General features: G+C 42.0%; 1 protein-coding gene across 3 annotated transcripts in view; it reads right to left on the bottom strand.

Annotated features, from left to right (window-relative positions):
• The window catches only part of MED27 (mediator complex subunit 27), a 217,276-nt gene that overhangs the window by 63,797 nt on the left and 139,712 nt on the right, over positions 1–13,767 (bottom strand). For all 3 annotated transcript variants that reach the window (XM_011931178.1, XM_011931180.1, XM_011931179.1), the window contains exon 4: positions 12,757–12,850. In XM_011931178.1, the coding sequence (XP_011786568.1) occupies positions 12,757–12,850 (94 nt within the window). The remainder of the gene's footprint in view (positions 1–12,756; positions 12,851–13,767) is intronic.

Here is a 13,767-nt window from a genome sequence, read left to right as displayed (position 1 = left end):
AGATGGCTCACCTGTAACCTCGCTTCATGCAGGTCTTGATTCACAGAGGGCTGCCCTGCCCCCCAACACCTCTGCCATGCTGCAGTCCCTTACCCCGCTTCTGTTCCTCTTAGCCTTATCACCATCTGACATCATTTTATGCAAGTTGCTGGTCTCTTGTCCATTTTCTACACTACAGGAGGCTCTGTGAGGGCAAAAACTTCTTGTGGTCCATGCCGAACAGTGCCTAGAACTATGCCTTTATCTCCAGGGGCTCAGTGAGTATTTACTGAATAAATATGAACGCCTTAGTAGCATATCTCATAAGCCAGTTTGACACTAGAGCTGGGACTTATCAAAAAGGCCAGCCTTCATCAGAACTCCAAGGGCACAAAGGAGTTCTCAAAATGTACTCCACAGATTACCTGAGACTCAGTTGAGATGCCCAAGAAACACAGCAGTGAGAAAAGGTAGAGCTCCAGGACTCCACCGTCCTTCCCCTCGCTCCCTGAACTCTGGCCGTCCTGGCCTCCTGGGTTCCCCAGAGCTGCTGAATTGGAATTTCTGTACTGCCTGTCAAGAATGTACACTTCCCACAAACTACGCTGGCGACTCTTAGTCCTTTTCAAGCCTGAGCACTATTGAACTCAGTGGAGAAATCAAGGCCCCAAATAATTAAGCAGTCTAGCTACTTAACAGTCTTTCCTATCTCAAAGAACTCAGGGTGGAGTAAAATGAGATAATGTTAGTCTAAATGGTTGAAAACGGGATGTGTCATTCACAAGCAGGGTATGAATACGTTAAGGAAAGTGAAGGTCAGTTAAAATGTGGATTTAGAAAGACTGCTAAATGAGTTTTATCTTTTGCAAATCAAATAACATCTAAATAAAAATGATAAAATATCAAGATATATTTTCAATATCATGGTTGAAGCGTTTTTCTTTTCTTACAATTTTCTACCTAATAGATCAGTCAAAAATTGTAAATTAATATTTTAAATGCCGAGGAAGCAGCTTGTTCCAGTCTCTGATTCAGTTAAGCTCTTAAAATATTTTGACTGTTCGAAGAAAATTAATAATGGGATGTTAGGCGGTAGATTAACTGACACTAAATATCAACATAGTTAGATTTATTTTTGGATAACTGTGCTCATCTCTTCAAAGAACGGAAGCAAGATTTATTATATCATGAGTTATTAATTTACACAATACCAAAACAGCCCCGGAACAGAGCAGAGAGCACCACAATATATTTAAAGATTATGCAAGAGGCTGCAAGTTTAGATCTGACATTAGCTAGGGTATGGATTGTATAGGCTACAGCCGATTACCTAAGGCGTACAAGGACACCAGAAGTTAAGCCAGTAACCATCTTGGCAATTTCAGAATCAAATCAGCCACAAGTGTCATTCTTTCTCCCCTGAGTAGCCAAAGAACAGATCCCCATATCCGTAATATGGACAAACGGATACATATGAAAGTCAAAGATGCTTTTATTTCTGCCATTCATGTATTCATTCAGCAAATGCTGAGTGCCCATTTGTCCTTCCTCCCCTCCTCTCACCCCAACTCCTCTCCTAAGAGTGCACTCCCTGCGGGTGCACAAAGAGGCCTCCAGCATGTGCCCCATACCAAACACAGTCCTAGGCTAGGAGGTGATTGCTCCTAAGGTTCTGATTGGCCTCGAAGCCCTGGTGCTTCCAGGCCAACAACAAAAAGCTGGTTTGGCTTTAGATAAGCCAAGCTGAAATATACAGAGGGCTCAAAAAGTGCCAGTTTGGTAGTTTCCCTCTCCCTCTTCCCTTTTTATACTCTGAAGAAACTGTCGATGATGGACTGAGACTCCCAATTACAGACTGGACCTGTCAGGAGGGACAAAGGTCAGGGTTGCTCCAGGCATGTCAGGAGCTTCTTGGCAGGGACTGCTTGACGAAGGAGGAAGCCAAAATGGGATCACCAAAACCTGCCTTTTGTCCACAAATTGCCTGAAGTCCAATGACTTTATGCTGTTTTCCCATGCATATGCACAAACAACCCCCAAGCCCTCTACACTCATATACCAAAAGCAGATGAGATTTAGAGCAGCAATAAAATCAGTGGAATGTGTTATTGCAGAACCAAGGCCATTTAACAGGAGCCACTCTGGACACCCATGTGGGCACTGCAACATCAGGTTTCACAACTCAGGTGGCTCTTAGGAAAATGCCGTCTTTCCCTACTGATCACAACCCCTCCCTGTTCCTCCAGAAAGGAGTCTGCACTGGCTCTGTGGCTTGGGCTACGGCTTAAAAATGTATCCTGAGGTGGGTGGAGCAAGATGGCTGGATAGAAGCCTCCCCTGACCATCCACCCGGCAGGAATACCAATTTTTAACAACCATACACAAAAAAGCAACATCATAAGAACCAAAAATCAGGTGAGCAATCACAGTGCCTGGTTTTAACTTCATTTCGCTGAAAGAGGCATTGAAGAGGGGAGGAAAGACAGTCTTCAGTGACACCACCCTCCCTCCTCCTCCAGCAGCTGCCAAATGGCCCAGAGAGGATCTGCACACTTGGGTGAAGGAGAGCACAGCAACCGGGGGACTTGTCACTGAACTCAGTGCTGCCCCGTCACGGCAGAGAGTAAAGCCGTGCTGGGCTCAGCTGATGCCGTGTCCACGGAGGGAGCATTTGGACCAGTTCTGGCCAGACGGAAATCACCCACTCCAATGTGGGAACTTGAGTTTCTCAGCAAGCCTCGCCAGCGTGTGCTAAAGTGTTCTGGGGTTCTAGGTAAACTTGAAAGGCCATCTAGACCACAAGGACCGCAATTCCTAAGCAGGTTCTAGTGTTGGGCTGAGCTCAGAGCCAGCGGACTAGGGGAGCACATGACCTAGGGAGACAGCAGCCCGGGTGGCTAAGGGAGTGCTTGCGCCATCCTTCCCCCAATTCTAGGCACTACGGTTTACAGCAATGAAGGTGACCCTTCCTTCTTCTTGAGGACAGGAGAGCAAAGAGTAAAGAGGACTTTGTCTTGCATCTTGGATACCAGCTCAGCCACAACAGGATAAGGCACCAGGCAGTTGTGAGGCCCCCATTCTAGGCCCTAGCTCCCAAATGATATTTCTCGACACCTTGGGCCAGAAGGGAACTTGCTGCCTTGAAGGGAAGGACCTAGTCCTGGCAGGATCCATCACCTGCTGACTAAAGAGCCCTTGGGCCCTGAATAACCAACAGTGACACCCAGGTAGTATGCCGTGGGCCTTGGTGAGACTCTGAGATGTGCTGACTTCAAGAGAGATCCAGCACATTCCCAGCCATGGTGGCTCTGGGGAGAGACTCCTTCTGCTGGAGAAAAGCAGAGGGAAAAGTAATGCCCCTTAGGTACCAGCTTGGCTACAGGAGGGTAGAGCACCAAATGGGCTCTTGGGGTCCCTGAGTCCAGGCCTAGGCTGTTAGATGGCATTTCTGGACCTGCCCTGGCAGAGGGGAGTCCACTGCCCTGAAGGGTGAGTCTCAGGCACGGCAGCATTTGCCACGCCTTTATGGTGAGTGTAAATTAGCACAACCACTATGGACCCTCCACTGACTGAAGAGCCCCTGGGCTTTCAGGGAATGTTGGCAGTGGCCTGGCAGAATGCCCCATGGACCCCAGTGGCGGTGGTCACTGGGAGAGGCTCTTCTGCCTGTGGGAAGGGGAGGGAAGAATGGGAAGGACTTTTCTTGTGGTTTGAGGGCCAGCTCAGCTGCAGTAGAAGAGAGTACCAGCTAGATTTCTAAGGTTTTTGACTCCCATCCCTGGCTCGCAGACAGCATCTTTAAACCCACCTGGGACCTGGGGGAACTTGCCGCCCTGAAGGGAACAACACAAACCTGGCTGGCTTCCCCATCTGTTGACTGTAGAGTTCTAGCACTTTGAGTGAACATAGGCGTAGTGGTTACAGTGAGCCTTAGGCAAGACCCAGTGCCATGCTGGCCTCAAGTCTGACCCAGCACAGTCTCAGCAGTGGTGGCCACAGCGGTGTTTGCATCACCTCATCTCCAGCTCCAGGTGGCTTAGCACAGAGAGAGAGAGGCTTCCTTTGTTTGGGAGAAAGTAAGGGAAGAGAACCGAGTCTCTGCCTGGTAATCCAGATCTAAAAAATAGCCTTAAAGGGCAAATCTAAGTGTCTTAAAGAGGAGGCAAAGAAAAAAGACAGGGGTAGAAAGTTTATCCCAAGGGGTAACATCAGATCACTGTCCAAAACTAGAGAAAGATAGGAACATTCAAGTACAAGAAGATTATAGAACACCAAGCAGTTTTAACCTGAAATAGACTACCTCAAAGCATTTAATAATCAAACTCTCAAAGGTCAGGGATAAAGACAGGATCCTAAAAGGACCAAAGCAACAGAAAAGAAGTAACATAGAGTGGAGCTCCAATCTGTCTGGCAGCAGGCCTCTCAGTGGAAACCTTACAGGCCAGGAGAGAGTGGCATGGAATATTTAAAGTGCTGATGGAAAAAAACTTTTACCCTAGAATAGTATATCCTGTGAAAATATCCTTCAAGCATGAAGGAGACATAAAGACTTTTTCAGATAAACCCTGTCTCTACCAAAAATACAAAAACTTAGCTGGGTGTGGTGGTGCGGATCTGTGGTCCCAGCTACTTGGGAGGCTGAGGAGGGAGGATTACTTGAGCTCATGGGGTGAAGGCTGCAGTGAGCCAAGATTGTGCCACTGCACTCCAGTCTGGGTGACAGAGTGAGACCTTATCTCCAAAATAAATAAATAAAATAAAATATAAATGAATGAATAAATAAAACGACAGGTTATAAGACAGTATTTGCAAACTTCATGGTAGCCTTAAATTAGAAAATATACAATGGATACACAAAAAATAAACAGCAAGAAATTAAATCATAGCACCAGAGAAAATCACCTTCACTAAAAGGAACAAAAGAAGGAAGGAAAGAAGGAAGGAAGACCTCAAAACAACCAGAAAACAACAAAATGGAAGAAGTAAATCCTTACTTATCAACAATAACGTCGAATATAAGTGAACTAAACTCTCCAATCAAAAGACACAGAGTAGCTGAATAGATAAAAAAGCAAGACCCATTGATCTGTTGCCTACAAAAACAGCCTTCACCTATAAAGATATACATAGACTGAAAATAAAGGATGGAAAAAGATATTCCATGCCAATGGAAACCAAAAGAGGGCAGGAGTGGCTATACTTACATCAGACAAAATAGATTTCAGGACAAAAACTGTAAAAAGAGACAAAGAAGGTCATCATATAATGCTAAAGGGGTCAATTCAGCATGAGGATATCACAATTGTAAATATATATGCAACCAACAATGGAACACCCAGATACACAAAGGAAATATCATTAGCGCTAAAGAGAGAGACAGGCCACAATACAACAATTTAACACCCCACTTTCAGGATTGGACAGATCTTCCAGACTGAAAACCAATGAAGAAACAGCTGACCTAACCTGGACTACCAAACAGATGGACATGATAGATATTTACAGAACATTTCATCCAATGACTGCAGAACACATTCTTCTCCTCAGCACACAGATCTCTCAAGGGTAAGACTGCATGGACCACTCTCAAGGACAGACCATAGGTTAGGTCACAAAACAAATCTTAAAACATTAAAAAAAACAGAAACAAAAAACGGAAAGAATATCAAATATCTTCTCTGACCAGACTGGAATAAAATTAGAAATCAATAACGTGGGGAATTTTGGAAACTATACAAACACATGGAAATTCAACAATATGCTCCTGAATGACCAGTGGGTCAATTAAGATATTAAGAAGGAAACTGAAAGTTTCTTGAAATAAATGACAATGGAAACACAAAATAAAATTGGCAAACCTTTAGCCAGAGTAACTAGGAAAAAAAGAAAAAGAGAGAGAGAGAGAGAGAGAGAAGATACAAATAAAATAAGAGAGAAAAAGGAGACAACTGATACCACAGAAATTAAAAGGATCATTAGTAGCTACTATGAGCAACTACATGCCAATAAATTGGAAAACCTCGAGGAAATGGATAAATTCACAGACACATACAACCTACCGAGATTGAACCATGAGGAAATCTAAAACCTGAACAGACCAATACCAAGTAATGACATTGACGCAGTAATAAAAAAGTCTCCCAGTAAAGAACAGCCCATGATCCAATGGCTTCACTGCTGAATTCTACCAAACATTTAAAGAAGAATTAATACCAACCCTACTCAAAGTATTCCAAAAAACAGAAGAGGAAGGAATACTTCCAAACTCAGTTTATGAGGCCAGTATTACCCTGATACCAAAACCAGACAAAGACACAACAAAAAAAGAAAACTATAGGCCAATATTTCTGATGATTATTAATGCAAAAATCCTCAACCAAATACTATCAAAGTGAATTCAACAATACATTAAAAAGATCATTCATCATGACGAAGTGGGATTTATTCCAGGGATGTAAAGATGGTTCAACATACGCAAATCAGTTAATGTGAAACATCATATCAACAGAATGAAGGACAAAAACCATGCGATCATTTCAATTGATACTGAAAAAACATTTGATAAAAGCCAACATCACTTTATTATAAAAACCTTCAAAAATCTGGGTATGGAAGGAACATACTTCAACATAATAAAAGCCATATATGACAGACTTACAGTTAGTATCATACTGAATGGGGAAAAACTGAAAGCCTTTCCTCTACGATTTAGAATTTGACAAGGATGCCCACTTGCATCACCGTTATTTAACATAATACTGGAAGTCCTAGCTAGAGCAATCAGACAAGAGAAAAAAATAGAGGGCATCCAAATTGGAAAGGAAAAGGGTCAAATTATCCTTGTTAGCAGATGATATGATCTTATATTTGGAAAAACCTAGACTCTGCCAAAAAACCATTAGAACTGAGAAACAAATTCAGTAAAGTTGAAGGATACAAAATATACAGAAATCAGTAGCATTTCTATAAGTTAAGAGTGAACAGTCTGAAAAAGAAATAAAAAAGTAATCTGATTTAACAACAGCTACACATAAAATTAAATACCTAGGAATCAACTGAAGAAGAAAAATATCTCTACAATGAAAACTATAAAACACTGATAAAAGACATTGGAGAAGACACAAAAAGATGGAAAGATATTCCATGTTCATAGGTTGGAAGAAACAATATTGTTAAAATGTGCATACTACCCAAAGCAATAAACATTCAATACAAGCCTTATCAAAATACCAATGATATTTTTCACAGAAATAGAAAAAAAAAAAAAAAACAAACCCTAAAATTTACATGGAACCACAAAAGATCCAGAATAGCAAAAGCTACCCTGAGCAGAACAAAACTGGAGGAATCACATTACCTGACTTCAAATTATATTACAGAGCTATAATAACCAAAACAGCATGGTACTGGCATAAAAAGACACATAGATCAATGGAAGACAATAGAGAGCCCAGAAACAAATCCATACACCTACGGTGAACTCATTTTTGACAAAGGTGCCAAGAGCATACATTGGGGAAAAGATGTCCCTTCAATAAATGTTGCTGGGAAAACTTAATTTCCATATGCAGAAGAATGAAACTAGACCTCTATCTCTCACCATACATAAAAATCAAATACAAATGGATTAAAGACTTAAATCTAAGACCTCAAACTATGAACCTATTACAAGAAAATGTTGGGGAAACTCTCCAGGGCATTAGTCTGCGCCAAAATGTCTTGAGTAATATCCCATAAACATAGGCAACCAAAGCAAAAATGGATAAATGGGATCACATCAAGTTAAAAAGCTTCTGTACAGCAAAGGAAACAATCAAGAAAGTGAAGAGACAGTCCACAGAATGGATCTGCAATATTACGGAATTTGTAAACTACCCATCTGACAAAGGATTAATAGCCAGGATATATAAAGAGCTTGAACTCTACAGAAAAAAAACAACTAATGATCCGATTAAAAAAAAGAAGACATACAAAATGGCAGAGTTACAATAGCTTTTATCCAAAGACAGGCAATAACAAATGCTGGCAAGGATGTGGAGAGAAGAGAACTCTTGTATACTGTCGGTGGAAATGTAAATTAGTACAACCACTATGAAGAACAGTTTTGAGGTTCCTCAGAAAACCTAAAAATAGAGCTATCATATGACCCAGCAATCCCACTGCTGCATATATACCCAAAAGAAAGGAAACCAGTATATCGAAGAGATAGCTGCACCCCCATGTTTGTTGTAGCACTGTTCACAACAGCCAAAATTTGGAAACAACCTAAGTGTCCATCAAGAGATGAGTGGATAAAGAAAATGTGGTGCACATACACAATGGAGTACTATTCAGCCATAAAAAAGTATGAGATCTTGTCATTTGCAACAACATGGGTGGAAATGAAGGTTGTTAAGTTATGTGAAATAAGCCAGGCACATAAAGATAAACTTTGTTACGTTCTCATTTATTTGTGGGAGGTAAAAATTAAAGTAATTGAACTCCTGGAGATAGAAGGATGGTTACCAGCAGCTGAGAGGGATAGTTGGGGTGGGAGTATGGGGGCAGGACAGTGGGGATGTTTAACAGGTACAAAAAGTAGTTAGTAAAAATAAGTAAGCCTTAGTATTTCATAGCACAACAGGGTGACTACAATCAATAACAATTTAATTATACATTTAAAAATAACTAAAAGAGTATAATTGGATACTTCTGAGAATATCCAATTCTCAAGAATAATAACAAAGAATAAATGCTTGAGAGGATGGATATCCATTTACCAGGATGTGATGATTATGCATCACAGGCCTGTATCAAAGTGTCTCATGTACCCCATAAATATATACACCTACTGTGTACCCACAAAAATTAAAATAAAAACTTTCAAAAAAAGTATCCTGGTATATGCAAGAGAATGCTCATGCCAACATTATTTATAAAGCAAAATTGTAAACAACCCCAATGTGCCTTGGCAAGAGAAAGGATAAAGTGTGGACAGTCACAGGATGGACATTAGATGACAATGATCAAACTGCAAGATACGACCACCATCAGGGATACAGCTCAGAAACAATATACATAGTATGACACTATTTTTACACAGCTCAAAACTCAAGGAGGCATTATTTAGCGATACAGGCACATGTGGCGAACTGCATTTTAAAAATGAGAAGGGGGTGCCTCTCAGGGTGGAGATGACCATGGGTCAGGAGGCAGGGATTGGGGAGGAGCCATATTGGTTATGTTCTATTTCTCAAATTGAGTGATGAGCTCATGGGTTTACCTAAGCTTTATAATTTACATATACATTACATATATTCTTTAGTATATATCAAATTACATAATTTAAACTTTTTAAGAAAAAACTGGCCAAGTACAGTGGCTTATATCTGTAATCCCAGCACTTGGGGAGGCTGAGGCAGACTCATCACTTGAGCTCAGGAGTTTGAGACAAGCCTGCCGTCTCTACAAAAAATACAAAAATTAGCCAGGCATGGTGGCACACACCTGTGGTCCCAGCTATTCAGGAGACTGAGGTGGGAGGATTGCTTGAGCCCAGGCGGTTGAGGCTGCAATGAGCTGTGATCACGCCACTGCACTCCAGGCCTGGGTGACAAAGTGAGAATCTGTCTCCAAAAAAAAAAAACAAAAAACAAAAAACAAAAACAAAAACAAAAACAAAAAAACAACGAAAAAGGAAAAGAAAAAATCACCAGCCTGGTGCCTGGTAGTCCAAATCTTACTTGCCATGAGCATGAACTGTCCTCAGAGACAAGAGAAGCATAGCATCCTGGAGGCTTGGGGAGATAGGGATAGGTGTCCTGACCGCACAAGCCCAGGAAACAACTCCTCCAGTTCCTACTTGTCAAATGAGCACAGTTGGTGCTACGTACCTCGAGGGCCACAGTGGGCATCAGATAAGTGCTGCGTAAGCCACAAGCCTCTGTCCACACAGACGTTCACTGTGTCATACAGACGGCTGGTTCCTCTAGGGAATTACTTCCCCTCCACTCCTTGCAGTTCTGTGGGGCTGCCAAGGCCTGACTCCCCCATCCTCGGGGCTCAGGGCAAGGAGCAACGGCAGGCTAGGCCAGCAGGAGTGTTCTTCCCAGATCGTACACACAGGGATGGAAGGCAGTTCATATGGAATCATTTGGGCCATGGGGCCCCCTAAAACACATTGTCCTGATCTTGTTCCTGACATGCCTGGAGCTACTCTGGTTTTTGTCCTGCCTGGCAGGTCAGCTTCATCACTGAGTCTCATGCACCTGGCACCATCAAATAGCAAAACCCAAACCAACTCTTTCCTTATGTGAGTCAATCAGAGTTGCTGTTGACCGCATTCAAGGAAGCCCAGCCAATTCCGTAGGAAATGCCTTTTTATTTCAAAAGCACAGGTGCAGTTCGGACATTTGCCAAGGGAGGTAAAGGAAGGTGTCGGCTGAGACTGCTCAAGTGCACCCTGCTTCAATGGCCTCCTAACTGGTCTTTCCCCATAGCCTTCCAGAACACACTGCATTCCCGGTTAATTCAATTTAATCCAGATTCATCTCCAGAAAACACTTTCAACTCTTGCCTACACCTCCTGCCTACAGTCTAGGCCCCAAAACTTTACCAGTGAAGTCCAGGGAACAGGTGACTAGCAGTAGGTAGTGGGGAAGGTGGCATCTGTTGGTCCTGCTCCCCCTCCAGGTAGGAATTCCCGTCACCCACCTCATGATGGATGTGGTAGGAGTGAATAGCCTAGAGATTTACCATCTCATAAAATTCCAACTTCTAATAGTAAACGCCAAACGCAGGCATTATGTTAAAAGTACGATTAACCCCGTGGCAATCTGATTCTGAATCAGATCACCTACTACTGTTCCTGTAAGTAAGCACCAGCTTCTGTGAGTTCCTGCGTCGCTGAAGAAAGATACCAAGTAGGCACCTAGATGCACATGTCTGAATTAGCGGGAGTGGATGGGTGTTGGTGGTAGTAAATAAACAGGGCATGTGAAACGTGATTCTTGCCTTGAATTGAGCCCCTAAACTCTCCCATCAGTCTGTTAGGCCAGAAGCTCCATGGGAAAGCAGACGAGGTCGACCGTCACTGTGAAATACATGCCTGCCTTCTCAGGTGGAAGGAACTCATCTGTGTAGCCTGTTTGCCTGGAATCTTGTTCCCTCTGCTCATTCCTTTCAATGCCAGTCCCACCCTCGTCATGAAATGGGAGCTCAATGACCCAGAATAATTTGAACAAACCTATTTCACTGAGGACACATTCATTTCTATCTTCATTAACTCTGGGACCCTGTCAGGTATGCTGAGAGCAGGATTTATGTTTCAACTGCTGGGTCTGGGTTATCTTAAAATCTGGGCAATTTGTACATTTAACTGAGAGAGACTTTTTTTTTTTTTTGGAGACAGAGTCTCGCTCTTTTGCCCAGGCTGGAGTAAAACGGCACGATCTCAGCTCACTGCAACCTCTGGAAGCAGACGATATATTGTGTTCTGTAAACAGATACATTTTATGTGAAGAAAACTGTTTCCCTTTTCTATGAAAAAAAACATAGCATTATCTCCTTTTCTTTATGTTTTAACTGAAAGAAATTTTTTTTTTTTTTTTTTGAGACGGAGTCTCGCTCTGTTGCCCGGGCTGGAGTGCAGTGGCTGGATCTCGGCTCACTGCAAGCTCCGCCTCCCGGGTTTACGCCATTCTCCTGCCTCAGCCTCCCGAGTAGATGGGACCACAGGCGCCCGTGAAAGAAATTTTTTAAGTAGCATGTTATCCAGGTGGATGTCACTAATTTTTTTCCCCACAAATGAAGTAACAAACATTTAACAAGCCCAGATCTTTTCCTGTCTTAAGACCAAAACACACATGCACACACAATGTTCCCCTAAGATGAATGGGCTGGAGTAAATAGTAACTCATCCTGGGTGACTGGCTATTTATAAGATTTCACACAAGTAAAATGCTAAAATATGGGGAATTCACACTAGGCTCCAAAGCAGCAACAGCAGAATAGATGGAAAAAATACCCAGTCCTGAACCTTACCTCCCTGACGCCCATTGAAACCATCATTCTTATTCAATAAACTTATCTGCTTTTTTATAAAATGTGGTGGTTCCTCAAAAATCTGTGTTCAGGGAAGTATTCTTCAAGCACATACAAGTGTTATTATACAGACCACTAGAAAAGCTTCTCATCATTGTGGTGTCTATGCCTTCCTAATTAATAATATAATCTAGCATTTCTATCCCACTGTATTTCCAAAACACACCTGTCTTTGGTGAATTCATGCAAATACAAACATCCACCAGGAGATTATGAGGTGATGTGTTCAGAGCAAACTATAATCAGAAACAGCAAAACCAGAAGTCATCAGTCACAAGTCTCAGAACACTTTCTTCAAATACATAATATTCTGGTTTCGTATTAAGAGAGCGTTTTCTTTAGCAGAATCCAACAGTTGAGCATCACTATTGTCTACTATACTTCTTTGGGGAAAATAGAAAACAGATTCACCAAAACATTGGGAGGTTGCATGAAGCGACTTAAGGTGAAATGGTCTTACAGTGTCTTTCTTCTCTGGTTAATTCTTACATGGGATCTGCAATTTTGTTCAAAAGTAAGGGTTCAATGTGCAGAATTATTAACCTACAGAATGCCAGTAAAGGAAATATGTTATTCACCATCAAATCGGAATTTAATCCCCATTCTATAGATCCTACAACACAGGACCAGAGAGTTAACTGAAAAGTCCATTTTTTTTTCCCCAACATCCCTACAAATCAGTCAAGCTGATCTTACCAGAAGCATTGCTGATGTTCCATTGGGTCTGGATAAGTGGATGGACATTTCAGGAAACATCCTGTCAATGCGGTTGATCACATCATCAACATATCTAAGTGGGAAAAAAATAAACATGTGTGAACTACGACTCCAGTTAAGAACTACAGATTAATAGTATTCGAAAGACATTGCTTTTAAATGTAATTTTAAATCAATATAACACATTTTTAAGAAGGCAAATAGGATTAGAAACCTTTTTGTCTTTACCTCTGTATGTCCAGATAATGTGTTTTTAATGCTAGTTCTTGATTTTTCATTTTAAGGCATGACTTTTAATTTTCTTCTATAGGAGGTCAGAATTTGGCTGTGTCACCTGCTGGGTCACTGGGCTCCAACAACATGGCCCCCTCCCTTTGTCCTTCCAGTCCAGGGTGGCAGCAGTGTCCTGCTGTTGCACACCTCTGGGCTGTCTCACTGTCTCATCAGGTTTCTCCTCTGAATCACTGGAATAACCAATTCCCGGGATTAAATTCCTTTTTTTTTTTTTTTGACAAAAACTTGGGGTACAATTGCTGTGTCACCCAGGCTGGAGTGCAGTGGCGCGATCTTGGCTTACTGCAACCTCCGCCTCCCAGGTTCAAACGATTCTCCTGCTTCAGCCTCCCAAGTAGCTGGGACTATAGGCACACGTCACCACGCCCGGCTAATTTTTGTATTTTTAGTAGAGATGGGGTGTCACCATATTGGCCAGGCTGGTCTCGATCTCCTGACATTGTGATCTGCCCGCCTCGGCCTCCCGAAGTGCTGGAATTACAAGCGTGAGCCACCATGCCCGGCCAATTCCTTCTGTTTTTAAATACTTGAAGTCATTCCTGATCTCCTGGTTGTGCTCTAATTCAAGTTATATCACAATTTTTACTTAAATCAGTAGTCTGTGATTATATTCTAAAATCTCTGCATATATTTTTAATAGCTGAGCTACATGGTAGCTCATGACTACATTTATTTACTTATACAGTTTTCTGTTTT

The sequence above is a fragment of the Colobus angolensis genome, unplaced genomic scaffold (assembly GCF_000951035.1).
Source record: "Colobus angolensis palliatus isolate OR3802 unplaced genomic scaffold, Cang.pa_1.0 Scaffold9, whole genome shotgun sequence".
Lineage (NCBI taxonomy): Eukaryota > Metazoa > Chordata > Mammalia > Primates > Cercopithecidae > Colobus > Colobus angolensis.
The sequence above is the reverse complement of the archived record's forward strand: the minus strand, read 5'-3'. Positions and strand labels throughout refer to the sequence as shown.